Source organism: Geotrypetes seraphini, chromosome 3 (assembly GCF_902459505.1).
Source record: "Geotrypetes seraphini chromosome 3, aGeoSer1.1, whole genome shotgun sequence".
Taxonomy (NCBI): Eukaryota; Metazoa; Chordata; class Amphibia; order Gymnophiona; family Dermophiidae; genus Geotrypetes; species Geotrypetes seraphini.
This window is the reverse complement of record NC_047086.1, coordinates 220078999-220106743: the sequence shown is the minus strand read 5'-3', so window position 1 is coordinate 220106743 and position 27745 is coordinate 220078999. Positions and strand designations below refer to the sequence as shown.

Genomic DNA, 27745 nt, shown 5'->3' with positions numbered 1-27745 from the left:
TGCTCCTAAGGGACCAGTCTCTGAGCTTCCAGGCTGTTAGTGCAGGCTGTCCAAGTGGGTGTGTTGCAAGGCAGTCTGCCCCTTGGATGCAGACCTCTAACCTTTACAGTTTACGCTCTCCTGCATCCAGAGATGACCTAAGACTGGGATTCTCTGTAGAACTGAAAAGCCTCACAAACAATAAGCAAAAAACAAAATTAAAGAAAAAAATTAACATGAACAGAAAAAACAGGCGCCTACCATCTTGCTTGTCGAGATACAAATGGGCAACTGGAGGACAGCCTAGAGAGATGGGTAAGAGTAGCAAATGAATGCTAATGAGGCTCTATAAGAATTCTTGTAGGAATAGATTGACTACCCACAGTTTCAGGAATAATGTAGTCTGTCGCACTAGAAAGGAAGAATGACTTGACTCCATTGTATTAAATGGAGTCACCATGTAAAAACACAGCAAAACTATGCCAGGATACACCTGGCGGGGCCTCCGCGTGTGCGGATCGCCGGATTTGATGGACCTAGGGTCTGATCCGGAGATGGCAATTCTTATGTTCTTATGAAAGAATAACTTATTCTTTCCCCCTTCAGAGATGCATATCAATTCATTAGTTTTGCTGTTCCTAAATTTTGTGTTATGCTACTGCTGACCTTCCTCTCACCTGTATACTGCCAGCAGAGATGTGGTTCTGGGCTTCGTTTGTCCCTGGAGCACCTGTCAAACGCTGAGCCAGCAAAGATACCTGTTGCCTTTAAGCACAAAAACAAAAAAGTTAAGTAAAAGGGACAGAGTATCACCACCATTATATTCTCACAAGTATGAATGTCTCTCATCCTTGTGTCAAAAGCAAGGATTTTCTCTGGCAGCTTCCAGAGTAGACAGTATATTCTGCAAAATAATTACATTCTAGAGCAGGGGTGTCAAACTCAATCACATAAGGGGCTGAAATCAAAAACATAGACTAAGTTGAGGGCCGAATTGTTTTATTAAGATACTTAGGAGTCATTTTATTACGGTACGCTAACCGATTTAGTGCGCACTAAATGTGCACCTTAATAAAAGGACCCCTTAGTCTTAGCAGAAGTATAGGGTTACAACCTCTCCAACCCCACGCCGGCTCTGGGATGTAAACAAAATAAATAAAAAAGACTTTTCCTCTCTCTTTTAAGTCCTAGTTCACACTTGCTGTCTAACACCAGCTCTAGCAGGATACACATTTCAAATCTGTCATATTGTAATCACAAAACAGAAAATATTATTTTTTTCTACCTTTTGTTGCCTGGTCCCATGCTCTGGTTGTTTTCTGATAACTCACTTGCCAGTATCTCCTTCCCATTTGTCGTTTTATTCTCTCTCCATGTCGACCATCCATCTTCTATCTCTGTACTCCCCTTTCGTTTCCCTTCCCTTCCCTCCCCCGGAGGTCTGGCATCTTTCCTTTTTTCGTCTCCATCCCCGCAGCTGCAACAATGGACCCCAACATCCCCTGATCCACCATCTCTCCTTTTCTCAACTACCCTTTCATCCAGCATCTCTCCCTCCTTCCCCACCATCCCAGGGTCCACCATCTCTCCCTTTCTCTTCCCAACTACCCTCCTATCCAGTATCTCAATCCCCCCTCCACACCATCCCTTGTGTCCAACTTCTCTCCCTTTCTGTTCCTTCCTTCCTTCCCTCTATCCCATTGTCCACCATCTCTTTCCCTCTCCTCTGTTTTTAGACCCATTATTTCTTCGCCTCCCCCCCCACCCTTAGTCCGGCATATGCACGTCTGTTTGGACCCCGCCTTCCCTCACTCTCCTTACCTCCCTCCGTGTACTTTTACACCAGGGCCCGCCACCCTGAAGGCCTATATCTTCTTTCTAGCGCAGTCTCACCTTCAAACAGCCTGCAGAGGATCATTGGTGTTGTAGCAATCCTAAGCAGGCTGCCGTTGACCTCCGCAGCACATTCGCTCTGCCATGGCCCCGCCCCTCTTCTGACGTACGGGATCATGGCAGAGGGAACGTGCTGTGAAGGTTGACAGCAGCCTGCTTAGGATTGCTACACCACCGCCAATCCTGCAGGCTGTTTGAAGGTGAGACTGGGATGGAGGAAGGGAATGACAAGAGGGCCAAATCGCAGGCCAAATCTAATTACCCTGCAGGCCAAATTTGGCACGCGGGCCTGAGTTTTACACCTCAGTTCTAGAGCAACAGATCTCAACAAGAGCCTTATGACATGATAGAATATCACTAAATATTTTGCATAAAAAGCAAACCTGTACCAACACATGTGGCTTGCAGGCTCAAGAAAGTTCAGAAATAAGTCAGGTACTTGAAATCCCAATCACTACTCCCTACTTATGCTTCTTCCCACCTTAAATGATCACTATTGCTGTTAACCCATGCTGGAAATGTTGCAGGTCTGTGCCTCCTCAACCCCCAGCAATTGCCATCACTGCATCCTGTACTGCTATCGCAAATCACTGGTGCTACCTGCCTGAGTTGGAATTGTTGCTCATTCCCCTGTCACTGCAATCATCGATGTCAGTTTGCTCCCTCTCCCTGGCTGATATTACTGCCATTGCTGACTATAAATTAGAAAATCTGAGAAATCCCCCTGCTCTCCTTCTGCAAACTCTGATCACTGCACAGTGAGTTTTAAAAGCATGTGAGGGGATAGATCTTGAAAGGGAAATGAGAGAATGAGTATGGGGGTGGGAAGTCAGGTATGGTTAAGAGAAATGGGGTTATCCTAGGGATGGCAGAGGATGGTATGTGTGTGGAGATATTGAGGGTAGCAGGAGAAAGAAGGAATAAGCCTGGTGTTGATGGAGAACTAACAGAGGTAGCAAGTATGGCTTTCATGATTGAGATAATGTGGCAAATTGAGGAGAAGGATTAAAGAAGTGAGAGTGTGGGGACTTAGTGAATGAATGGGAACTTGGGAAGGATGGCAGCGAGGGCATATATACATAGGTTACACTATCTAAGAGGAATACATAAATGGAAAGATGGTGTGAAACTGTGAAGGACATAGAAGAGCTAGAAAAAAAGATATGAGACAGAGGAAAACAAAAGATAAGATTCTTACCTTTGTTAATCTTTCTTATAAATCCACGCTCTATTCCAGGACAAGTGGGTGATGCATCACCAGTCACAAGATTGCTTGTAGGAAGCCTCATTTATATAATATTTTAGACCCTCCCCTCTTACCTCAGCACTGCCCTCAGGTATTCAGTTCATAGAAAAGCAAGTGTAGAGGACACAGACAAAAGGGAGGGGTACAGGAGAAACTTTCTGACAAAGCAGTCTAATCTGCTCATAACATGAAATAAAACAATAAAACAACTGAAACGATCGAAACAGGTTATTAAAAAGCATAAACCTGAAATAAGCCATGCTATAATGAGACATAGGCTGCACTAACGGAAGGGGGCGCTACAACTAAGGACCCCCAAGACAAAGTGCAAAGCTTATTTGGATGATACTCTTAGAAAGGCTGGTAAGTAAACCAGAAGTCATGTACTCGCAAAGGCAGACAATCGGCAAAACAGCAATTCCCAGGATGGGTTCTAAGAATAGAGCATTGATTTACAAGAAAGATTAGCAAAGGTAAGAACCTAATCTTTCATTCTTGTACAATCCCATTCTATTTCTGAACAAGTGGGACATAATAGAGCAGTCCCGTAGAGTTAGGGTGGGACTTAGGAGCCTGCTGCCAAGACAGAAGAACCAAAAACAGCATCCTACTTGGCTGCCACATTGATCCTGTAAAACTTGGTAAAAGTATGTAAGAAAGACCAAATAGCAGCCTTGCAAATCTCCTCCAGTGAGATCACGATGATTCTGCCCAAGAAGAGGAAATACCTCTAGTAGAATGAGCCCTGATGTGAAGAGATGCTTCACCTGGATAGAAATGTGGCTTCAGGAAGAAAATATACAGAACTACAGATTGGTTGAGATGGAATTGCAAGATGACTTTAGGCAGGAATTTGGGATGAGTTTGAACAATTACTCTGTCATGGTAGAACCTTGCACATGGTGGAACCAATATTGGAAAATTAGGTTTATATCTTCGATAATCTTCTGTTAGTCCCTGGAGGATTCCATGTGCTAGGTTTTGTGTACTATTCAGTGATGTTCAACAATAAAACATGATTTACACTAAGCTGACAATGTCTACAGGTTATATTGAGAATGGATACAAAATGTATTACAAATGGTATTAAACCCCATATAAATTGAAAATGATGTATGGTAATTGCACTGCTCTGTGTTGGAGACACTATGGGCAAGATGGAGATTTTTGACATATGGTTGTCACGCTCCCCCCCCTCCCAATTCAATCTCTATGGCTGGAGATGGGGTGCCTCCTGCTCCCATATTATGCGCAAACACTGTCCTATATTGAAGGGATGTTGTTTGCTTAACGTGTCAGTACCATGCCACACCACTGATGAACAAAAATTTGCAGCTTTGTATATTTACTTTGGCTAGACTGCACCAGCTAAGTGTTGGTGTTTGGACGCTATTCCAGATGTACAATGGATACTGAGCAGATTAGATTATCTTCAACTCATGTCTAAATTGCTGTTGCTTGGTCTCCATTTCTGACCATCTGGCAGAGGAGGCAATTAACAGAGTTGGAAGAGGGTGAGAAAACTCACTCCTGTGACCCTCTCGAATAATGTCCAGAAAGATGACCGTCTCCCAATGCAAGGAGGTATGGCAATTGACTTGGCATTACTGTTTATTGGCTGTGACACCACCAAGAGTTGTTGGTGTCTGTAGTTGCCAAATCTCTGTCTGGACCCTTGGAAGGTCTCTGGGATCTCCGAGAAGAACTAAAAGTGCCTCTGCTTCCCCCCAGCGGAATGTCGAGTTCTGTTATCTGGCTTAGTGATCCACCATGCTGGCCACTGGATCATCCAAGCCTTTGCCAAAAAGCATCTGCCCATTAAAGGGTAATCTGCTTAGAGTAGCCTTGGAGGCTGAATCACCTGCCCATTGCCTGATCCAGAGCATCCGGTGGCTTCAAGCCCCCCTCCCTAGCCAACCTCTTCCAACTTTTACAAACCATAACATGCCCAACAACCCTTTAGAGAGTATTCCCCCCTTACTTCTTAAATTTTTTTTTTTCTTTCTTTGGACCATTTCTCTTGGAAATGGTATCTAAAAGTCTCTCCGACAGTATCGTCCCGAAAGCTTGGAAATCAGCTCTCCTCTTTCCAAAATTAAAAAATCTAAACTTAGATCCCACTTTGCCAGCAAATTTCCGTCCTATCGATAATCTCCCCCTTATTTCCAAATTGACAGAGAAAATCATCTATAATCAACTTGCAGAATTCATAGACAAAACTCATGCCCTTCATCCGCATCAAACTGGTTTTCGTTCTTCATACTCCACTGAATTATCATTACTAGTTCTCATTTCAACTATATATTATTTTCTTGATCACCAGAAATCTGTTCTTCTTATTTCTTTAGATCTGTCCGCAGCCTTTGATACTGTTGATCATTCCCTCCTCATCGACCGATTCAAAGACTGCGGCCTTACAGGATCTGCTCACTTATGGTTCACCTCATATTTCAATGAACGCAGTTTTAAAGTTTACTCAAAGGAGGAAACCTCACCCCCAGTCGCTCAAACCTTCGGCGTCCAACAGGGTTCCATTCTATCTCCCCTGCTATTCAACATCTTTATGTCCCCTCTTCTCACTCTAGCACAGTCAATCGGTTTCACAATTTTCGCTTACGCTGACGATATTCAGTTACTTCACTCCATTGATACTTCAAATATCTCAGAAATACAAGAAATTAATAATAAACTAGACAAGATAAGCGACTGGCTTCACGCTAATAAACTTGCTCTTAACCTCGATAAATCATGTGGCCTACTCTTTCCAAGCAGGCAGCTAGAAAAACTAAAAACTGACAAATCTCCGGGTCCGGATGGAATCCATCCAAGGGTTCTGAAGGAACTAAAGGAGGAGATAGCGGAACTACTGCAGCAAATTTACAATCTATCCCTGAAAACAGGCGTGATCCCAGAGGACTGGAAGATAGCCAATGTTACGCCCATCTTTAAAAAAGGGATCAAGAGGTGACCGGGAAACTACAGACCGGTGAGTCTGACCTTGGTTCCATTGGAAAATGGTGGAAGCACTTATAAAAGACAACATCGACGAACATTTTTGAAAGAAATAAACTTCTGACAACCAGCCCAACATGGTTTCAGCAAGGGAGATCGTGCCTAACTAACATTATTGCACTTCTTCGAAGGAATTAACAAACGGATGGACAGAGGTGACCCCATAGACATCATATATCTAGACTTCCAAAAAGCCTTTGACAAAGTACCCCACGAAACGCCTACTTCGGAAACTGAAGAACCATGGGGTGGAAGGAGATGTACATAGATGGATCAGAAATTGGTTTGGCGGGTAGGAAACAGAGGGTGGGAGTGAAGGGCCACTACTCGGACTGGAGGAGGGTCACGAGTGGTGTCCCGCAGGGCTCGGTGCTTGGGCCATTGCTATTATAATATATTCATAAATGATCTAGAAACAGGGACGAAAGTGTGAGATAATAAAATTTGCGGACGACACCAAACTATTTTAGAGGAGCTTGGACTAAAGAGGACTGCAAAGAATTGCAAAAAGACCTTGACAAACTAGGGGAATGGGCGACGAGATGGCAGATGAAGTTCAACGTCGAGAATGTAAAGTACTACATGTGGGAAGCAGAAACCCCGAGGTGCAGCTATACGATGGGAGGGATATTATTGAAGGAGAGTACCCAAGAAAGGGACTTGGGGGGTAATGGTGGACATGACAAATGAAGCCGACGGCACAGTGCGCTGCGGCCACTAGAAGGCAAATAGAATGCTAGGCATAATCAAGAAGGGTATTACAACCAGAACGAAAGAAGTTATCCTGCCGTTGTATCGGGCGATGGTGCGTCCGCATCTGGAGTACTGCGTCCAATATGGTCGCCGTACCTAAAGAAAGATATGGCGTTACCTCGGAGAGGATTCAGAGAAGAGCGACATCTGATAAAAGGGATAGAAAACCTTTCATAATGCTGAGAGATTAGAAAAACTGGGACTCTTTTCCTGGAGAAGAGGAGACTTAGAGGGGATATGATAGAGACTTACAAGATCATGAAAGGCATAGAGAGAGTAGAGAGGGACAGATTCTTCAAACTTTCGAATAATAAAAGAACAAGAGGGCACTCGGAAAAGTTGAAAGGGGACAGATTCAGAACGAATGCTAGGAAGTTCTTCTTTACCCAACGTGTGGTGGACACCTGGAATGCGCTTCCAGAGGACGTAATAGGGCAGAGTACGGTACTGGGGTTCAAGAAAGGATTGGACAATTTCCTGCTGGAAAAGGGGATAGAGGGGTATAGATAGAGGATTACTGCACAGGTCCTGGACCTGTTGGGCCACCGCGTGTGCGGACTGCTGGGCATGATGGACCTCTTGTCTGACCCAGCGGAGGCACTGCTTATGTTCTTATGTTAAAAACAACAAAACGATAATAGGAAAGATATTCATTAAATCCTACCCCGTAAAAATAGAAACAAAAATAAAACTACTTGGGGTAATCATAGATAAAGACCTTTCCTTTCATGAGCAAATTAGTTCAGTGGTAAAAACTTGTTTTTACAAATTCCGACTCATACGCTCCCTTACATCAATTCTAGACACAGAAGCAATCACAACTCTTGTTCACTCCTTAGTTATCTCTTATCTTGACTACTGCAATTCTCTCTACAATGGCATTACTCAAAAAGAACTGCAACGACTCCAACTAATTCAAAACACGGCAATAAAACTTATATACAAGTTAGGGAAATTTGAACATGTCACCCCTCTTCTGAAAGAATCTCACTGGCTTCCCATCACACTGTATTACCTATAAAACCGTCATGTTGGTCTTCAAAATTAAACTCTCCCATCAACCATCTTTCCTCAATAAGGTTCTCATCCCTCTGTGCCCTTCACAAACTCTCAGATCATCTGATCAGAACTTACTTTTCATCCCTTCTATAAAGGAATTTTTCTATACTAGGAAATCAAATTTTTCAGTAGTAGCCCCAACCCTATGGAATGCTCTACCATCTTATCTCCGTCAAGAAAAATTAATCGATAAATTTAAGACTAACTTAAAAACGTTTCTATTCCAAGATGCATTCAATTGCACAATTGAAAAATTCCTTCTTAAAATTAACCAACCGTTTTCAAGAAGCGATCCCATCCCTAATGTTCTTTCCCTCACTTTCCATTTCCTTTCAACTTGTTTTTATTTTTTTATTATTATTTTACCTCTAACAATGTAACTTTATCCCCCTCCTCCCTTCTAATTATCACTCTCAAGTTCGTTTTGTCATTGTCTTCAATGTACACTCCCCTTCCTTTTTATAGATATCTCTTTTAAGCATCATTTTTTATCACTATTATAGCATTTTATTGTAAACCGGCTAGATACTCGTTGATGGTCAGTATATTAAAAATTAATGAAACTTAAACTGATACCTTACTCATGACTAATAATGACATACAGACTATCTGTCACATAGTCCATTCCTTCCATAATCAAGTGGAAACAGATGTCCTCCTGCTCTGTAGGACCTGGTGTCAACCTAGTATGACAGGCAGGTGCCACAAAGGAGGCGGCGGCGCCACTGTTCCCTCTAAGCTGAGCAGGAGTCCTCCACCCACAGTCTCACCAATAGAGGGTGCTGTTTTACTGTCACATTTTTCAATTGTGAGGGACAGGCAAGTTCTGCAGGACTCCAGGGAACATACCTGTCCTTAGCGACTGAAAATATTCCACCCCCTAGTGGTAGCAATGCAGCTGGAGGACACCTGCTCAGCTTAGAGGGAACACCGGCCACCACTTCTGTTTTGAGTTCCAAAGCTAGTGTTTCCTTCAGCATCACCTATCTCACACAAGGAAGGGAAGTACACTTGGTCACTTGAGCTAGCATGGAATCCACTTTCAGCTGAGAAACAGCCATTGGAATTCCAGAGCCATAGAGTATAGCCTGGACATAGCTTTTGCCACCATTAGGAAGCTTACTGGGGATTCCCACTGATCAGTGACTGATCAGTGATCAATGGTGATTGGAGATCGCTGCGGGGAGATTGTTGATGGAGGCGGGACCAGTAGAGGCATGGTGGATTGCTGCTGGTGGTTGTCTAGGATGGGGCGTCGTCTGCTCTCTCATTGGGAAGGAGCTGGTGGTGTCTCCGCATCCGTGGATTGGGACCGTGCCGTGGACTCCTCCTCCCGGTTGTCCGATGGAGGCAGAGTGCTGTATTCTTCGGGAGCTGCCCATGAGCATCTGCCACCCACCGAGAGCAGTGTGGTCCGGTGCTGGATTGTTCTATCTCTGTGCATCTTCTGCCTGAAAGCGATGAGTCAGGGTTGCAGCAGCTGGAAAGCCTGAGCTGATATCTGTCCCATCTAGACTTTTGCCGTTGGGATTATTTAAAATATGCTGAGGCAACAGAGCTGCTTCAGGAAATTGAACTTCTGCCAGACTTACTATTTGATTTTGTTTTCAATTTTTTCTTCCAGTTTATGAATTATTTTAAATTTATTCCATTGTTTTTACCCCTATTCTTATTTTATTAACTGAATTCTATTGTTTAATGCAGGGGTGCCCACACTTTATGGGCTTGCGAGCTACTTTTAAAATGACCAAGTCAAAATGATCTACCAACAATAAAAATTTAAAAAACACAAAGCATACTGTACGCAGAGAATATGGTAATTATCATTTATATTCCAATGGGTTTTCAAAACAGGTCAAGGCAGCTGACTTTATGCAATGTCACCTCAGTAACAACTATACAAAAAATAGTAAAATATCCCCCCTCCCTTTTTACTAAACTGTGATAGCATTTTTTTAGCGCAGGGAGCTGCGCTGAATGCCCTGCGCTGCTCTTGATGCTCATAGGCTCCCTGCGCTAAAAACCGCTATTGCGGTTTAGTAAAAGGGGGCCATAGTGCAAAATATAGACAGCAGATATAAATTCTCAAAACAGACACATTTTGATCACTAAATTGAAAATAAAATCATTTTTCCTACCTTTATTGTCTGGTGATTTCACGAGTCTCTGGTTGCACTTTCTTCTTCTGACTGTGCATCCAATGTTTCTTCCCTTCTTTCAGCCTTCTGTATACTTCCTCTCCTCCAGACCTCATTCTCTCCCCCAACTTTTTCTTTCTTTCTCCCTGCCCCCTTCTTTCTTTCTTTCTCTCTCCATGCCCCTTTTCTTTCTTTCTTTCTTTCTTTCTTTCTTCAAGTTTATCATTTATTTACTACCATGCCCATTGGGAATCATTCTAGGTGGCTTACAATCTATTAATAATTGTTGTACATTAAAAACAAATCTGACAGACATGAACAGGAGGGAAAAAGGAAAGAACTACAATAAATTCAGGAAAGCGGGTGGGATAATACAATTGGGAGTCGCTCCTTGGCCCAGAACTGCATTCTCAATTAAAAATCCTACATATCATTCAAAATAGAATACACATTATAAAATAAGAGGTTTTTTTCATCTATAACTAAAAAACACACAATCTTACGTATGGTCAAATAGGGAATGAAATAGCATATTGGTCAAAATAAGGCTCTTAAATTGCTCCAGGCAGTCTTATATAGGAAATCTTCAGAAAATCTGAGGACCAAGTTGTTAACACCTCTGCAGTTCTATGGACTGGTAGTTTTGCCTGATAAAAGGAAATGCTTCGCTTTTATCTTCTGTGAAAAACTGATGCTAGTTCATGGATTATTGCCCTTTACTGTTTTTAAAGCCTTCATTCCAAGAGAAGTACTATTTTACAGTTGATGGGACTTTTCACCAATGGCCAGGAACGTGACGGAGCTCGGGCTCGCAGCATGGTTGGCGCAGTGAGCCCGCGGCCTGCCCTGGGACCTGTGCACGGCGTTTGTTCATGTGGGTGCAGCTGTGGTGGCGGCGCCCGTGATGGAGTCCTGCGACACCGCGAAATTGAGGTGCATGGTAAAAACGGAAAGAGCGTAGGCGTCAGAATTGATATTGGGGAGTGGAACGCTTATCAGCGAGGCTTATGCAGGGAGAGCTTGGGGCGGCGGTGGGGGACGTCGGGGAGAGGAAGGCTGATCGGCCGGTCGATCGGGACGGCAACACGAGTCTATCACGGAGTCCAGGATGGGCTCCACGATCGACTCGCGTTGCCTTCCCGATCGACATATTGGGCACCCCTGGTTTAACGATTCCTCCCTTCTATTCTTTTTTACATAATACTTTAATTCATTTAGATATCATTTACATCAGGGATCTCAAAGTCCCTCCTTGAGGGCCACAATTCAGTCGGGTTTTCAGGATTTCTCCAATGAATATGCATTGAAAGCAGTGCATGCACATAGATCTCATGCATATTCATTGGGGAAATCCTGAAAATACGATTGGATTGTGGCCCTCAAGGAGGGACTTTGAGACCCCTGATTTACATAGATGATGCTCCTATCTGTAAAGTTAGGAATTTTTATGAAATATCCTATATACTTCTCTCCTCTCCACTCCTTCCTGCCCTTCAAAGTCCTCCCTACTCTCTTCTAACCCCTTCTTCTGTAATGTCGCCTAGAGCTTGTATAGGTATGTGCGATAGACAAATGGAAGAAATAAATAAAATAAATAAATCAGTGACTAACGAAGTGATATCTGGAAGTGCCAGCAAAAGGGTAGTCTGTGCATTCGGGCCACACATGACAAAACAATGGAAGGAGGGGTGCTGCTGAAGGTCCAACTTCAGCTCACAGTGTCCGAAATAACATGTGAAGCAGATGCAGACTTGAAAAGATGGTGCACTGAGGGACCCTCACCCTGATCAAGAGCAGCCACAGCCTGTCTGACCTCCAGCCCTGGACAGGGATGCAAATCATCCAAGGACATAGCCAAGCCCTGAGATAATACAGGTATGGAAAAGGATTTTCAGACCTCTCAGTCCTGCTCCAATTGGTCACTGACGCTTGGAATCTACTTGTTCTGAGGAGGGGAAGCATTCTTAGAAAAGAACTCTCCTGCATTCTTGCAGGCAACACAGAACTCCCCAGGCCCATCAAATGGGCTCTCCACATGAGAATGACAAAGTCTGAAAAAAAACCCTGGTCAGGTGGCCTCCAAGGACCCCTGACTGGGGTTACTGGACTTCCACCATCTCCATACACATTTTGCGCCCTCATGACTTGGAGCCACTGCCAGTAAAATCGTGCCAAAAATGGTGCGTGGCAGCTTTCCTGAAATGCAAAAATCACAGAAAAGATGTTTTGGAAGTGGGGAACCTAACCCTATCTCCAGGAAATCCTCAGAATCCACCATTTTCTGACAAGTTTCAAGTTTTTATTAAAATTTGATGTGCACGCACTGTCAAATATTTCAAAGCGTATTACAAATCTAAAAATGGAGAAGAGACTATATAGTACATTAATACAAAATAATATGCATATACAAAATTCAATACAGGTACAAAAGGATAAGGGGATGAACTACAATAATTAAAGCAAAAAGAGAACATATATGGGTAACATCAGGATGGGGTAAAAAGTGAAAAGAAATGAAAAGGGGAAGATAAAAAGTTGAATCCTACAAATGAAGACTAATTAGAAATTAGAATCTCAGGAACATAAAGTTTTAAACATAGAATAATTGTCTTGCTATATCTCAAAGGCATCCTTATACAGAAAACTCTTTAGAAAGCCTTTGAATTTTTCTAATGATGTTTCACCACGCAAATAAAATATTCCAAAGCTGAGGAGCTATGACTGAAAAATAGATAGACCTCTTGTACCAATACCTTTTAGGGAGGGAAATAGTGAGAAGATGCTGCTCTGATTTATCTTAATGTCCTATATGGAGTATACGGTATTAGAAGATGGTCAAGAAATATTGGTGCATTTGATAGCCAGATTTTAAAGGTTATTAAATGCCACGGCTGAAGCCACACAAGAAAAAGAACCGACGGACAAAATTACCCAAAAATAATAAAAGAAACAGAGCAGATCAGAACATACCTTCTCAGTTCACCTGCAGAAGGAAACCTGAAGAGGGAACTATTCTCCACTGGTGAAGGGGAGGAGTTAAAGGTATTGAGCGACACACTTCTCAAAGTTTGCAACTAGAGGACAACAGCTTCAGTACAGAATCCTATCTTTGCAACAGAAACTGGATATCTTAAAATGTTATAGTCATAAAGCCCACACAGACACGGTCACAGCTTAAAAATTTGAACCAAGGACTTTCAAAAAATCTAGACTGAATTGCAGAAAATTCAAAACAATAAAAAGTTTATGCAACTAAATAAATCAACTTCTGATGAAATAAAGGTTCTAACTGGTAAAATCCTGCTATCTGTCAAGCTAAATTCATCTATTTATTAATTTTATTTATTTGGATTTATCATGCCTCTTTTTCAGTAGTAGCTCAAATGAGTTACATTCAAGTACACTAGGCGTTTCCACTATATTCCACTCCAGATAACATCTGCATACTCTGGAATGTAGTTAATTCTCCACCTATTCATTGAAATGACTAGCCCTCTGCAAAACTGTCATACCTCTGTTTCCTTCAACTCCAACATAACCATTGCTCAAAAATAAACACTGTCATCAGAGGATAAATCAGATTTATGTCCTCCTCCTACAGACAGGCAGATCTTTCTTTCTTTCTTTCTAACAAGGTCTGCATTCACTGCCCCAAGATGATAACTAGCACCCTGGTCAATTTCCATTCATTCCTGCTGGATGAGATCTGTAAGACCATCATCCATGCTTTTACTAAACAGTATTGCCTTAGAAACATAGAAAAGAACGGCAGATAAGGGCCATAGCCCATCAGGTCTGCCCACTCTACTTGACCCACCCCCAAGTCTACTTTCCTAGAGATCCCACTCCTAAGGACTCGATCTCCTTAACTTAACCCTCCATGGATCCCACATGGGGCATCCCATTGCTCATTAAAAATCTAGCACACTGTTGGCCTCGATTACCGTCACCGGGAGCTCATTATCCAAGGATCAACCACTCTCTCGGTGAAGAAAATACTTACCTGGTGGTCGCCATGAAATCTCCCGCCCTTGAGTTTGAGCGATGCCCTCTTGTGGCCGAGGGTCCCTTGAGAAAGAGGAATCTCCTCTTCCATCTCTACACGGCCGGTGATATATTTAAACGTCTTGATCATGTCTCCTCTCTCCCTATGTTCTTTGAGAGAGTAGAGCCGCAAATTTTTTAGCCTCTCTTCATACGAGAGGTCCTTGAGCCCCGAGACCATCCTGGTGGCCATCCGTTGAACCGACTCCACTCTCAGCACATCTTTCCAGTAATGTGGCCTCCAGAATTGCACACAGTATTCCAGATGAGGTCTCACCATGGTTCTGTACAATGGCATTATGACTTCAGGCTTCCTGCTGACGAAACTTCTGCGGATGCAACCTAGCATCTGTCTTGCCTTAGCTGAAGCCTTCTCCACATGATCAGCAGTTTTCATGTCTGCACTGATGATCACTCCCAAGTCTCGTTCTGTTGAAGTCCTAGCCAAGGGCTCACCATTCAAGATGTAAGTTCTGCACGGGTTTTTGCTGCCGAGGTGCATGACCTTGCATTTCTTAGTGTTGAAGTCCAGCTGCCAGGTCGAGGACCAATGCTCCAACAAATGCAGGTCCTGTGTCATACTATCGGGCTGATTGCTATTGCTCACTATATTACATAGTTTGGCATCATCAGCAAATAATGTTATTTTACCTTGAAGCCCCTGGGCTAGGTCCCCTATGAATATGTTGAAAAGTAGCGGGCCCAAGACTGAACCTTGCGTTACTCCACTGGTCACCTCCGATGTTTTAGAGAGGATACCGTTAACTACCACCCTCTGAAGTCTACCACTCAACCAGTCATTGACCCATGCAGTTATTGTTTCTCCTAACCCCTTATTGTTTCTCCTAACCCCTTGTCTAGCATAGATTCGTAGTTCTTTTGGTCACACATTTTTACAGATGATACTATCATCCCTTGCTCTGTAATGGTTACCATTTGGTACTTTTCCACTGATCTATGCATCTTGCCCACGGTTCCTAACTAGTCTGAATGTTTTGTCACCTGAAAGCAAAAAGTAGTGTATGTATGCTTGATGTGAAACAGAGAAAATGAGAAGTGGAACTCTTCATCTGGGTAACTCTCTGCCTATCCACCAGCTACTTCCCGTTGGAACTCGGCCACATCCTCATATCCCCAACTATCAAAAACCCCAAAGAACCACTCTCCACAGCCACTAACTACAGACCCATTGCCAACATAACCATTCTTCCTCAAAATGATGGAAGGCCTTGTCAACCAGGACCTCATGTCACACCTCGAAAAATTCAACATCCTGCATGACTCCCAGTCTGGATTCCACACTAACTACAGCACGGAAACCGTCATAGCATCACTAACCGACTACCTCCTCCAACTATTCTCCCAGGGAAACAACGCTCTGTTACTCCAGTTTGACCTCATAGTGCCTTTGACCTGGTAGACCATGACATTCTGCTTAGTTGCCTTGATTCTATAGGCACTTCGGGACAGGTACTAACCTGGCTCACAGGCTTCCTAAAAGAACCGCACCTACCAGAGTACACACAGAGGGAGCCTACTCCCATACCTGGTCCAACCCCTGTGGAGTCCCACAAGGCTCCCCCCTATCACCTTCTCTATTCAATATCATACATGGCATCACTGGGTCACATTTGTCAGTCCAAAAACTGAAATCCTACATTTATGCAGATGACATTACAATTGTCATCCCCATCTCCTCATTATCACAAGAAACAGAACAGCACATCTCATCAGTACTCACCATGGTCGAACACTGGACAACTCGGTTCAAACTAAAACTAAATCCAGAAAAGACTAAACTCTTCCTTGCAAGTCCCAACCACAAATTAACGGCCACCATCCTACAACTCAACGGTCTAACTTACTACCCTATTAATCCCCACCATCAAAATCCTTGAGTTATCCTAGACCAATGCCTGACCTTCGAAGATCACACCAATGCCCAGGTCAAAAAAATGTTTTCATACCCTCTAGAAACTCTGCAACCATCAAACACTACTTCGAACTTCCCTCTCCTTCAGACTGCTGGTCCAATCCCTAATCTAAGCACCCTGGATATACTGATATATTATATATTTGGGCTCCTACAAGAAAACCATACAAAACGTCTAAGACTCATTCAAAACACTGCCAGTCCGCCTAATCTATGGCCTCAAAAATCAGACCACATCAGCCCTTACTACAGAAAACTTCACTGGTTGCCAATAGAAGCGAGAGTCATCTTCAAATTCGCCTGCCTCTGCTTCAAAACCTTAACTGGCTTGTCCCCGATATATCTGTCCTCACAACTTTGCGTTCCCAAGCAACCAATCGAACGCGCAATGCCTATCTGTTTGCTTACCCATCCCCAAAAGGATGCACCTACAAAAGATTCCTTTATAGAACTCTCTCATACCAAGCTGGCAGATGGACAGATTGCCTGATCCACCCTCATCTCATCTCGCCCCATCTTATCTTACTTCAGGAAATTCCCTCAAATCTTTACCTCTATGATAAATTTCTCGAACCTCCTCCCCCCAAATAACCAAACCCTACCACCTCATCTTACTCTTTAATTCTCTCAAACAGTATTTTTACTGTATAAATATCGCTGCTGTAAGATGTATAGACTCCTGCACCGTAATTCTGCTTTGTCTTCTGCTGTATTAATACCTATGCTAAAACTATGTACAGTCTCCTGCATTGTAACTTGCCTCTCAACTGCATAGTACATTCCCTTACATTGTACCATCGCTGTATATGTACAGTCCTCTTACACTGTAAACCGCTCTGAACTGTTTGTGGTATTTGCGGTATACAAAAAATAAGTTATTATTATTATTAATTAATGTGATTATAAATCAACAACAAAAAATTAAATTTGAGATATTAATCAATAATGTAGTAAAGTATTAACCAACAATTTAGGCATTCAAGATAATCTGACAGCAGTGTACTAAACTACCGTATATATCTCATTTCAAACAAAAAATACACATATACTTTTGCTTTCAGGCAAAGCAAAGTTATTAACCTGTTATCATGGTGTTATCCAAGGACAGCAGGCTAAATATTCTCACAGCTGGGTGACAACATCTGACAGAACATGGCAGGGAGGTAACTAGCTATTAATAGGTAGAAACATCTAGTAAAACCATAGCCATGCAATGTGCCTTTCAGTCCAATGTGCGAACAGAGGTCTTTCAGGTCCTATGACATAGCTTTTAGAATAGGGCTCCAAAGGAAGGCAGGAAGGTATGTGAGAATGTTCAGCCTACTGTTCTCAGAGTATCACCTGTTAAAGGTAAGTAACTTCGCTTTCTCCAAGGACAATCAGGCCTTCAATTTTCACAACTAGGAATCTCTAGCTACCAAGTATTACCAAAAGCAAGAAGGCTAGAACAAAAGGAACTCAAAATGGAAAGGCCTGTTCAACAATCAAAATAAAACATATTGTTGTGAAGGTGCAGCCTAAGAACAGAACAAAATATGGGGCCTAGGGGGATGGAATTGGATTCTAGATAACAAACAAATTCTTCAGGACTGTCCTGAACCAAACCAGTTGTCACATTGGGAATTCTGCTCAAGGCAGTACTGAGATGTGAATGTATGAACACATGACCACATCGCAGCCTTGCAAATACTCCTCTATGGAGGCTGATCTCAAGGTGGGTTACCAATGTCACTATGTCATTAACAGGCTTGACATCACCCCCCAAGAGTCAGCCCAGCCTGGGCATAAGAAATAGAAATACAAACTGCCAGCCAACTAGAGACTGTTTGCCAATGGCTACCCCTAACTGATTTGGGTCAAAAGAAACAAAAAGCTGGGTGGACTGTAGACTATGGGCTCACCTGCAGCCTAAATGTATGCTTTCATCAGAATGAGCATGTGGTTTGGAGAAAAATGTGGCAAAAACAATTCACTGACTATGATGGAACTGACGACTTTAGGAAAGAACTTTGAGTGACTGCGGAGAACTACTCTGTTGTGATGAAATATTAGTCTAAGGCGAACCAACTACTAGAGCCTTAAGCTCACTGACTCTGCGAGTTGAAGTGACTGCCACCTGAAATACCATTTTCTAGAATCAAAATCTTCAGATGACAGGACTCAAGTGGCTCAAAAGCAAGCCTCTACATGAATCAAACAACTAGAATCTGTACAGAGAATTATCTCCTCTACACAAGAATGGTAAGAAGATTGGATGGACCATTCAGGTCTTTATCTGCTGTCATTTATATGTTACTAAGTGACCTGTTACAAAGTTGGTTTTCAAACCAGAACAAGAGAAGCAGAGGAAATATTCAAGCTGTTTTTATGTAAGGCAAGGAATGGATCTAGGGGCCTTGCCCTCATACCAAACTTCTTCCACTTAAAAGCTTAACATCTCTTAGTGGAGTCTTTCCTGGAAGCAAGCAAGATTTGGAAAACCTCCTCAGACAGGCCCAGAGATTTCAAATTCTATGCTCTCAACATCCAGAGCCAGGGACTAGATGTTGAGTGATGAGGGTCAGAAAATAGTCTAATCTCCACAGTTCTTTGGAGGACAACGTCAGAAGAGGGAACCAGATCTATAATTGGCCAATAAAGAGTGATTAGGAACATGGTTTCAGCAATCTTGCTTGATTTTCAGCAAAGTCTTCTGTACGAGAGGTATTGAAGGTTACTCATACAGAAGACTTGTTCCCCAACCCAGGTATCCAACACTAGTCTGCCATGTGACTTGAGTATGGAACAGAACTTAGGAACTTTGCTACTTGAGATGAGTGGCAAAAAAAAATCCACCGAAAGGGTGCCTCATTCCTCGGAACATCTTGTGGGCTGTGCCCCCTATTGAACAACCATTTGTGGAGGTTGGAAAACCCTGTTCAGTCTGTTGTCTTTGCCCGCAAGGTATGTGGTCCAAAGGACCATCCTAAAGGATCATCCTGTGAAAGAGCCCATTGCTACATCCCCACTGCCTCCTGACACAGGAGGGCAGGAGTCCATACCCCCTTTGCTTGTTCACATAAAACACTGCAACCTAATTCTTTGTATAAATGAGGAACAATTTGATTCTGAAGCTGATCTCTAAAAGCCCTAAGAGCACTCCATATAGTCCCTTAGCTCCAAGAGGTTGATGTAGAGTTCTGTTTCCTGATCAACCATTTTCCCTGAGTGTGAAGCCATCCTAAATTGGACGCATGTGATTAACAACCTTCAGAGGAGGTAGAATTTGGAATGGAAGTCTCAGGGTCAGACTTAATCGAATGGTCCACCAGAGAATTTATTCACTCAATTCTGACAGCACTTGGATGACATCCACTCTGTTCCCAGCAACCTGAGACCATTGAGAAACTAGGGTCCACTGAGCTACTCATGCTCTAGGTATGACATGCACTATAGAGGCCATATGGCCAATCAATCTCATCACATATACATTATCAAAGCGTTGAGTATTCTTTCAAAGGCAGGTAGACGTTAAAGATATTTCACCTATTATACCAAGGATCCTCAGACTGCCACGAGTAATATAATTCAACACGGCTGCAATCCTCATCTATTCTTTTTATCTGTTCGTTTATAAATATATTTCTATAAAATGACTTAACTTATATTGTTATTAACGCATCTCCCTCATCTGTGTTGAGCTGTGACTCACTGGCTGCTTTGAACTTACTAAGGTATAGCTCTCACTAGATGCTGGTAATGCCCGAGTCTGCAAAGTATTTAGCAGGGCTCATATGCACTCCCAATTCTGAACAGGAAGTAGGTGGGACTTGGTGGTAGTTTATCATGAACCCTAGTAGCTCCAACACTTGAATAGTTCTGTGCAATGGACTCTGATGCTCCTTCCTGAATCATGCTCTTGACCAGTCAATTGTCCAGATAGGGAAAACACAAATACTCCTAGTCTGTGTAAAAATATTGCTACTACTTGCTAGACATTTGGTAAATACCTTGGGAGTTGATGCAAGGCAGAATGTGATACTAGAAGTAGTATATCTCTATTCAAAATCCGAGATATCTCCTGTGACTGTGAATTATCGATATATGGGTGCAAATGTCCTTTAAGTCCAGAGAGCACAGCTAATGTTTTCCCAGAATCATTGGAAGGAGGATGCCTAAAGAAATCATCTTAAACTTTTCTTTGACCAGGAATTTGATCAAGGTCCTTAGGTCTAGGGACATCCCCCCTTCAAAAGGGTGGTGATTTTGTGTATCAGTACATGTTAGTGTGGAGCAGTGAGGAATGAAGCTCTCAGTGGGCAATTTGGTGATCGTTGATGCCAATTCATTGTGTAGCTAAGACGGAATATTTGATGTACCTACTGAAGGTTACAAGGGGCCATCTCCGATGGAAAAAAATTCAACCTCCCTCTTACCAGCAGGTCATCTGGGATAGTTACTGTAACTGCTGGTAAGCTTTCCTGTAGCCAGTCAAAAGCTCATCCCCTACTTTAACTGGGGAGCTGGGGAGCTGACAGGGGGGTCAAGAATACTTGGGTTAGGAATGCTAAACTGATCAAGTTGGCGGTGGGTACCTACACCTTTGAGAGGAGAGTAGATAAACATCAATGCTGTTTTTAAAAAATTTAAATCAGATTTTATTTAAATTAAATTTTTTTTAAATAAAATGCATTTTTGAGGAAAATTCTCTCTAAAAGGTAGTTTTTTTTAAAATTTAAGATACATTATAGACCATAAGATATTTAACATGAAATAAGGATTAGTTTTTAATTATGTAGCATGAGGCCATATATTCATGAAAAGTTAAAATTTTTTGGTATAGGAATTCCATTAATCCATTCATATGTCACAGACAATTTTTCTATCTAGAAGATATCACAGATGCTTGGCTTTGCATTTCTCAAAACTGTGATTTGTGTCTGCAGAAACATGATGCTACTTCTTCACAGCAAAAATGTTATAAAATATAGAGTTGAGAAAAAGACCATAGCCTTGTTCCTTTGCAAATCAATGTACAGAGAATCAACTCCTTACAAGTTTATATATACACAAGAGGCTAAGTGTGGGGTGGGGGCAAGTAGTAAAAATAAAAGTAAAACCGTTTGAGCAGAATACTCCACAAGTCTTGGGAACTTTGTAAGCACAGTTACTTACCGTAACAGGTGTTATCCAGGGACAGCAGGCAGATATTCTCCACATGTGAGTGACGTCATCTATGGAGCCCCGATTGGACACTTTCGCAAGCAAACTTGCTTGAATATCTTCAAGCTTGTGAGAGTACCGCGCATGCGAGGGTGCCTTCCCGCTCGAGCTAGGGGGCGCGTCTCCTCCTTGTGGCCTCAGTTCAGATAGCAAGAAAAGAAGCCAACTCCGGCGAGGTGGGTGGGTTGTGAGAATATCTGCCTGCTGTCCCTGGATAACACCTGTTACGGTAAGTAACTGTGCTTTATCCCAGGACAAGCAGGCAGCATATTCTCCACCAAGCTAACCAAAAAGGGAGGAGGGAAAGTTGGCAAATTAGAACAGATTACGCAACACAGACTGGCCAAATTGGCCGTCTCGCCTGGAGAAAGTATCCAGACAGTAGTGTGAGGTGAAGGTATGAACCAAGGACCATGTGGCAGCCTTGCAGATCTCTTCAATAGGCATGGACCTGAGGAAAGCAACAGACACTGACATCGCTCTGACTTTATGCCCCGTGACCCTACCCTGCAACGGAAGACCAGCCTGAGCGTAGCAGAAAGAAATACAAGCAGCCAACCAGTTGGACACGGTGCGCTTGGATACGGGACGCCCCAACCGATTCGTATCGAAAGATATGAAGAGTTGAGGAGCAGTCCGAGGAGTCTGAGTGCATTGCACATAGAAAGCCAACGCCCTCTTACAGTTAAGAGTGTGAAGAGCCACCTCTCCAGGATGAGAATGGAGCTTAGGAAAAAAAACACAGGAAGAACAATGGATTGGTTGAGATGAAAATCCAAAACCACCTTAGGCAAGAACTTAGGATGGGTGCAGAGAACCACCTTATCATGATGAAAGATGGGGAAAGGCGGATCCGCAACCAAAGCCTGCAGCTCAATGACCCTGCGTGCAGACGTGAGTGCAATAAGAAAGACCACTTTCCATGTGAGATACTTCAGATGAGCCCGATCGATAGGTTCAAAAGGAGGCTTCATCAACTGAGCAAGGACAACATTGAGATCCCAAACCACGGGAGGAGGTTTGAGGGGAGGATGAACATTGAAAAGGCCCTTCATAAACCGGGAAACCACCGGATGAACCGAAAGCTGTTTCCCCTCAAGAGGCCGATGAAAAGCCGCAATGGATCAGGTCGAGGAGGTGCAGCAGTGCGCTCCAACGAATCAAATAAGAAACTGCTAGATTTGGAGCTGGAGCTGTTCTCCCTGGAAAAGCGGAGACTTAGAGGAGACATGATAGAAACCTTCAAAATCCTGAGGGGCATAGAGAAAGTGGACAGGGACAGATTTTACAGACTGTGGGGAACCACAAATACAAGGGGTCACTCAGAGAAATTGAGAGGGGACAGGTTTAGAACAAATGCTAGGAAATTCTTTTTTACCCAGAGGGTGGTGGACACATGGAATGCGCTTCCGGAGGTTGTGATAGCCCAGAGCACATTGCAGGGTTTCAAGGAAGGTTTAGATAAGTTCCTAAAAGATAAGGGGATTGAGGGTTACAGATAAAAAGAAGAAGTAGGTTACAGAAATAGACAGGAACCACATCACAGGTCATAGACCTGATGGGCCGCCGCGGGAGCGGACCGCTGGGTGTGATGGACCTCTGGTCTGACCCAGTGGTGGCAACTTCTTATGTTCTTAGAAGTGGATTTGAGACCAAGCACAGAAGGCAAGGAGGCAGACCGTGGCTCCAGGCTCAGCGACGAACACCAAGAGGAAAACTTGGTCCACTTCTGAGAATAACACTGTCGAGTGGACCACTTCCTAGACGCCTCGAGAATATCCTGAACAGACTGAGAGAACTGGACTGAGGCAGTCAGGTGCTGATTAACCAAGCCGTCAAATGTAGGGACTGCAGGTTGGGATGCAGAAGAGAACCCCGACTCTGAGAAAGCAGAGACGGAAAAAACCGGAAGGAGAGGCTCCCTGGCACTGAGTTGAAGAAGCAGGGAGAACCAGGGCTGCCTGGGCCACTGAGGAGCTATGAGAATCATGGAGGCGTGCACAGACTTGAGCGTGACTAGAGTCTTCAGAATCAGAGGAAAGGGCGGGAATGCATAGAGAACCAGGCCCGCCCAGTCCAGGAGGAACGCATCCACCTCGAGACGGTGTGGGGAATAGATCCTGGAGCAGTATCGAGGCAGCTTGTGGTTTAGGGGGAAGCAAACAGATCTACCTGTGGGATCCCCCACCAATCGAACATCTGACGCAGAATCCGCGAACCAGGCATGTCCGAGAAGGGCAGAGAAAACGCTCGGCTTCGAGGGCCCGGAGAGGCAGAGAAGCCCCCACTGCATCCTCCACTGGGGGAAGAGCCAGGGGTAAGAGGAACCGGAGGGGAAACCAACTTCCCCGAGGGCCTCGAGGGAGGGGTCTTCGACCCCGAACCACCCCTGATGGGGAGGACTGCCGATGGGAGCAAGAAGTGTGTCAAGACCGCACCGGCTCCCTGAAACGCCTCGAGGAACGCGGGGCAGGAGATCTGCCCCGAGGAGGCGAGTCCCTCGACCTCTTTGAGGGCAGAAGCCTCAAAGGAGTGGACTTCGAGGTATGCTTCGATCGAGGCACACGGGGTGGGGACCCGGGCCTCGAAGTAGCAGGGGATGACCCACTAGAGGAAAGCCGTCGAGACCGTCCGTGAGGGACGTCGAGCCAGGCTGGCCAGCCGGGGTCGAGGTCGAAGCCGGGGCAAGTTGGCTCAGGACCGAGGAGATCTGTGTCTGCAGGATGGCCTTCAGCATGTCCTCGAACATCGGCACCGAGACCATCGGATCAGGTCGAGGAGGTGCAGCAGTGCGCTCCAACGAGGGCGGCCTCGATGAAGAGTATTCCCATTGAGTGGAGGCACGCTTTGGAGGAGGTCTGGACGGGGCATGGGCTGTCGCACCCCCCCTGAGACCCAGGGGTAGGCTTCTTCGCCAAAGAACCTGAGGGAGGAAGAGGAGACTTACCCGGAGTTACAGGTTTCGTCGAGGCAGACGAGGACTTGACAGACGAGGGCAACTTCGACAAAGTGGAGGCCTTTGAGGCCGAGGTCAGGGCAGAGGTCGGTCCCGCCGCCGGATCCATGCCAAACAGTTTGAGGATCCTGGCCCTTCTCCTCCGAAGCGCCCGTGGTTGACGAGTAGCACAACGTGGGCAGGAGTCCAAATGATGGTCGGCCCCGAGGCACTCAATGCACCAACGGTGGGGGTCAGTGATAGAGATCACCGACCACACTGAGTGCACTTTTTGAAACCAGAGACCGGCCAGGATATAGGCCCAAGCGATGCCGCAGCCGTTCGAGGCTCACTGGCCAAGTCGGACCCGGAGCCCCGGGTCAACGACAGAAATTGGAAGAAAAACCGTTTTACGATTACAATTTTTTTTTTTTTTTTTAAATGCACTGCACAGCAATTCACCCGAAAATAAAAAACCAAAGTAAGCCGCGGTGAAAGAGGCACTCCGATCTCGCAGAGCAGAGGAACTGGGCTTCTGGCTCTGTGGAAAATGAAGAACTGAGGCCACGAGGAGGAGACGTACCCCCTAGCTCAAGCGGGAAGGCACCCGCGCATGCGCGGTACTCTCACAAGCTTGAAGATCTTCAAGCAAGTTTGCTTGCGAGAGTGTCCGATCGGGGCTCCATAGATGACGTCACCCACATGTGGAGAATATGCTGCCTGCTTGTCCTGGGATAATGTATAGTCTGAGGTTTATCATATTATTCTCTCCTTGGAGGAGAAACCTATAATGACAGTAAGCAGTAAGACCCAGTTTGGGAATATTTTAATAAAGATCCTCTTCCTAAGGGTAAGGCAGGTGTGCAAAATGCAAACACTGCAACAAAGTCATGCAAGGCTTGGTGATCCGAAATAAATATCATGAAAAGTGCTTTGATGAACATGACAAAAAGAACATGTCTGAACAGGCAGACTCTTTAGGTTGGTAAATGGTTTGATTTCATTGTTTGGGACCCGATAAAGCAGGAAAGCTTGTGTTCTCATAAGCTTCCATGGCTGGTGTCTTGATTGTTGCTGTTTTCTAGGTCTTGCCGTGTCTGGGTAGGTAGAATCGACATTTCAACCATTATACAGTGGCTTTCTTCATGATATACCCTGAAGAAAGCCACAGCATGACGATTGAAACATTGATTCTACCTACCCATATGTGGCAAGACCCAGAAAACAGCAACAATTAGGAAAGCTTGTTTTTCTTTTCCAGATTATGAATAAGAAGATGAAGATGAGTGAGATAGCAATGTTACTTACCGTAACAGTTACTTACCGTAACAGTTGTTATCCAGGGACAGCAGGCAGCTATTCTCATTAGTGGGTGATGTCATCCAACGGAGCCCCGATGCGGACATCTCACAAGCATACTTGCTTGTAGAAACTTTTAGAAGTTTCGAGTTGCCCACACCGCGCATGCGCGAGTGCCTTCCCGCCCGATGCACCGGGCGTGTCTCCTCAGTTCAGATAGCTAGCAGAGAAGCCAACCCAGGGGAGGTAGGTGGGACATGAGAATAGCTGCATGCTGTCCCTGGATAACAACTGTTACGGTGACCTCCAAGCTAACCACAATGGGATGGAGGGAGAGTTGACAACTTAGGAGAATAAATTTTGTAACACTGTGTGAAGAGCTGATTCTCCAGGATGAGAATGAGGCTTTGGAAAAAACACAGGAAGAACAATGGATTGATTCAGATGAAATTCCGGAGGACCACCTTGTCATGATGAAACACTGTAAAGGGCGGATCCGCAACCAATGCTTGAAGTTCACTTACTCGACGGGCAGAAGTGAGGCCGATGAGAAGCACCACTTTCCAAGTGAGAAATTTCAGAGGAGCCTTGTTAAGAGGTTCAAATGGAGGCTTCATAAGTTGAGAAAGAACAACATTGAGGTCCCAAACCACTGGAGGCGGTTTGAGGGGAGGATTGACGTGGAAAAGACCTTTCATGAATCTGGAAACCACAGGATGTGCAGAAAGAGGTTTCCCCTGAAGAGGCTGGTGGAAAGCAGCAATTGCACTAAGATGGACTCTGATCGATGTAGACTTGAGACCAGAATGAGACAGGTGCAAAAGGTAGTCCAAAACAGAGGACAAGGAGGCATGTTGAGGTTCCTTGTGATGAGAAAAACACCAAGTAGAGAATCTAGTTCATTTCTGGGAATAGCACTGTCTAGTAGCAGGCTTCCTTGAAGCTTCCAAAACATCCCGCACAGCTGGTGAAAACTGAAGGGAAGTTACGCTGAGAGGAACCAAGCTGTCAGGTGTAGTGACTGCAGGTTGGGATGAAGCATCCCTGATGCTGCGTAAGCAGAGATGGAAACACTGATAGTAGGAAGGGCTCCCTGCTGCTGAGTTGCAGAAGAAGGGAGTACCAAGGTTGCCTGGGCCACCGAGGAGCAATCAGAATCATGGTGGCCCGGTCGGACTTGAGCTTGACCAGAGTCTTTTGAATGAGAGGAAACGCATACAGAAAGAGATTCCCCCAGTCTAGAAGAAAAGCATCTGCCTCGAGACGATGAGGAGTGTAGATCCTGGAGCAGAACTGAGGCAGTTTGAAGTTGTGGGGAGCTACAAAGAGGTCTATCTGAGGCGTTCCCCACAGGGAGAAGATTTTATGAAGGTGCGTGGAGTGGAGAGTCCACTCGTGAGGCTGTAGAAGACGACTCAAGTTGTCCGCCAAGGCATTGTCCGACCCCTGAATGTAGACAGCTTTGAGGAAGGCGTTGTGGCGAATCGCTCAATCTCAAACTTTCAGAGCTTCCTGACAGAGGGAGGCCGATCCCGTGCCTCCCTGCTTGTTGACATAATACATGGCGACCTGATTGTCCGTACGAATGAGGACCACCATGTTGTGAAGTAGATGCTGAAAAGCAGTGAGAGCGTTGAAAATCGCCCTGAGTTCCAGGAGATTGATATGGCACAGACGATCCGCACTCGTCCAATAGCTCTGGGTGCGGAGCCCGTCCAGATGAGCCCCCCAAGCATAGGTCGAGGAGTCGGTCGTGAGGACCTTCTGATGGGTAGGCATGTGAAACAGCAAACCTCTGGAAAGATTGGAAGAGAGCATCCACCAGCGAAGCGACTGCAGCAGAGCAGGAGTGACCTGAATGTGACGAGTCAGAGGGTCGGAGATCTGCGACCATTGAGAAGCTAGGGTCCACTGACGAATCCGCAGGTGAAGTCTAGCAAAAGGAGTCACGTGAACCGTAGAGGCCATATGGCCCAGGAGCACCATCATGTGTCTCGCCGAGATGGACGGGCAAGAAGAGACCATAGAAACATAGAAAGATGACGGCAGAAAAAGGGCCAAGGCCCATCAAGTCTGCCCACTCTATAGACCCTCCCCTTAAGATTAGCCAATGTTTTACCCTGACCCATGTAGGGATCCCACATGGGAGTCCCATTTATTCTTAAAATCTGGCACGCTGCTGGCCTCGATTACCTGTACTGGAAGCTTGTTCCATTGATCAAATGACAAAGATGAAGAAGAGCCGCCAGTCG

At 44.6% G+C, this 27745-nt stretch overlaps 1 protein-coding gene across 1 annotated transcript in view; it reads right to left on the bottom strand.

Moving 5' to 3' along the window:
- The window catches only part of LOC117357250 (histone-lysine N-methyltransferase 2D-like), a 468534-nt gene that overhangs the window by 175525 nt on the left and 265264 nt on the right, over nucleotides 1-27745 (bottom strand). Inside the window, 1 exon segment of the mRNA XM_033937621.1 lies at nucleotides 657-744. Coding sequence (XP_033793512.1) covers nucleotides 657-744 — 88 coding nt within the window.